Source organism: Papilio polytes, unplaced genomic scaffold (assembly GCF_000836215.1).
Source record: "Papilio polytes unplaced genomic scaffold, Ppol_1.0 DF824017.1, whole genome shotgun sequence".
In the NCBI taxonomy this organism is placed as follows: Eukaryota; Metazoa; Arthropoda; class Insecta; order Lepidoptera; family Papilionidae; genus Papilio; species Papilio polytes.
The window spans coordinates 1-2,778 of NW_013525187.1; the positions used below are offsets into that span (position 1 = coordinate 1).

A 2,778-nucleotide genomic window follows, 5' to 3' on the forward strand; every position below is an offset into this window, starting at 1 on the left:
CAGCACCATAAATGCGACGCAGTATCTTACGCTCAAACACTTGTAACACTTTCTTAATGTTAACATGTAGAGTAATGTCACAATTTCACCGAGCGCAAGTTTACCGATGATTCCCCCTTCCACTAACACTGACTGTGTCCCCCAATCGTATACTCAATACTGTCTGTTAATACGTGACGTCATGTGGCCATCGGCAAAGATGAGCACGAGTAAAAGGTACATTTTTAGATAACAAATGATGGAATTTCGGTAACATCTATCGTGGCTTCATATAGCCTTAACTACTCGTTATTTTCATACAACTACATTTAATTCGATATATTTTATTCTATTTGTACACTAGGCATTACAATATTCATTTCAAATTTAACGTATAATTTTATCAAATATCATTATTATAAATTTGTTTCCTTACTATTTAGTGCGCGACTGTACTCACTAACATACGTATGTAAGTCACATATAATTTAAGTTCATTCGTTCCACAACTCGTAGGACATCGTCTGTTGAACGTTATTTTAACTAATTAAAGAATTATTTGCAACACTGAGTAGGCTGAGTCTTTTTCTAATTTTATTCGTGGTATTACTCTACGCAAAACTCGTTGAATCATACGGCAAGTTATTTTAAATCCGATTTTATATCATAAACTGTCATTTTTGGCACATTTTTAATGAAGTGAATATTTTTCAGATAAAAGATGTAATGTTAATTACGATGAAGGCCGGTGTAAGATCGTAACCAGGTAATAACGATTTGACCACCTCATACTTAACCGAAATACACGTGCCAGTAAAATGGGTAGCTGGCTTGCTAGTTACTGGCACTGAGCTAATGGTACAATGTATTCACATGTCAGTAAAATATGGTGATCGTATGAGACTAGACGTGTCATTGTAAAATTTCGTACCCTCTCTCTCAAGTTACTTGCTCTTAGCTGTCACAAAATCATATACCATCGCAGCTATTTGCGTGTGTATTGCCGACCTTTTAAAAACGAGTATACGAGATTTTCGCTCGACATAATGTAATCATACTAATATTATAAATGCGAAAGTTTAGATGGATGAATGTTTGTTAGAGTTTGTAGCCTTAACGGCTGAACGAATTTCGATAACATTTCGTATAGATGTCGAAGATAGTCTAAAAGAACACATAGGCTACTCACTTTTGATTTTTTTCTTTAATACACGCGGACGGAGTCGCGGGCGAAGCTAGTAATAGATAATTACATTTTTCGTTCCATTTTTGTAAACCATTCTTAGTGTTTAGAAATAAAAAGTGTTGACTGAGCAACATTTTACAAAGTTCGACTGAAACTGTTACAATAAATATGTAATAAAAATTAACTACATTTAAGTTTTAACTTGAAATAAAAATAGTTTAAAAATATTATATAAAGGAATTTCAATGAAGTTTCAAATATGATCTATTAAATTGACTGACCTTTAGGTTTAAATGTTTTACTTCTTTTGAAATTTCGTAGCTAACTTTTATAGCTACTTGTATGTACTATTAAAAATGTAAACATCCAAGATTTGTATGTTATGTGTGTTCAGGTACCGCTACGACAGGCGCGCCCGGCGCTGCCTGCCTTTCGACTACTGGGGAAAGGGCGGCAATAAGAACAACTTCAACACATTAGAGGACTGCCAATTCCGTTGCGAAAACGACAGGCCGCTAAGTATTTTAGACAGATAAATATATATCTACTTTATTGTTCAACCATTATAAAATCCGATATACACGTGTACATTTTAATGCTGAAGGTTAAATAAAATACTAATAAACCTTTATTTTTTTATTTCCTTTCCTTCGTTCCCGAACTATTTTTGCTTATTACATTTTGATGTCTTTTATCTGGTTTGATATGCATGCTATCTTTTGTGAAGATATAAAATTAAAAATCAATCTTCCCTTAAGCCACTTTGTAACGCTGACAGTGTTAGTACTGTGCCGAACTCAATTTACAAATTGAAAGGAACGCGTTTAGAAGCCGGGATTAGACATGAATAGAAAATGAATAAAGCATACAATTTGATTTAGAGCACGTGTGCTCTTGGAATTTATGCAGCAAGTTTTTGAGACGTTACTAATAACACAATGCACACTAACCGTTAAATTAGTCCTATACATTTTTAACAGTTTTATTCAATGATATATAGACAACTTTATAAAATAGCTCCGAGCTTCTTATCGTCCTCGGTAGCGCTTTTTTATTACGATGTTGTGACTTAACGCTAAGCATAAAAGTTTTTATTGCCGAGATAATGTATGAGATACGAAATCATAAGGTTTCTTTCTAAGAGATAAACAGAAAGAAACCTCGAGACTTATTTCGTCTAACAATTCAGTTGTGTTGTCTATTGTTTTTTACGGAAACATTGACAAGCAAATTATGCAAATTACACTTTTTTACTAACTACTTTAATTTTAAATTAAATTCCATAATGTAGCTCATTAATTAATTAATTATGTTGCTTAAGTATTGCTTGATAACTTGTATAAACAGTACGACGTTTTTTAATTACTCTATTAAGTATTTAGTTCAAATACATAAATGAGAGTTACATCCAACCACCCAACATGACAACCGCCACTTCTGCGAGTATAAATGGCCTTTGTCCGGTAACTTCTTAGGGTTTAAGTTGATAGTGTATTGGTCCTTACGTATGTGGTCTATAACTTCTCTTAATTAAGGGTCCCACTGCTCGTGTGACCTCCACTAAAAATGTACCTTTTAAAGTAGTTTACAGGAGTAATCTTTGGACATAGCTA

General features: G+C 33.4%; 1 protein-coding gene across 1 annotated transcript; it reads left to right on the top strand.

Annotated features, from left to right (window-relative positions):
* Positions 1-532: 532 nt before the first annotated feature.
* Positions 533-1,701, top strand: LOC106101214 (kunitz-type serine protease inhibitor homolog delta-dendrotoxin-like; the record flags this gene model as incomplete). The annotated part of the gene is made up of 3 exons (XM_013280372.1): positions 533-616; positions 694-745; positions 1,560-1,701. Coding segments are annotated over 3 exons (278 nt in total), but the record flags the coding sequence as incomplete, so codon positions are not given.
* Positions 1,702-2,778: the final 1,077 nt, after the last annotated feature.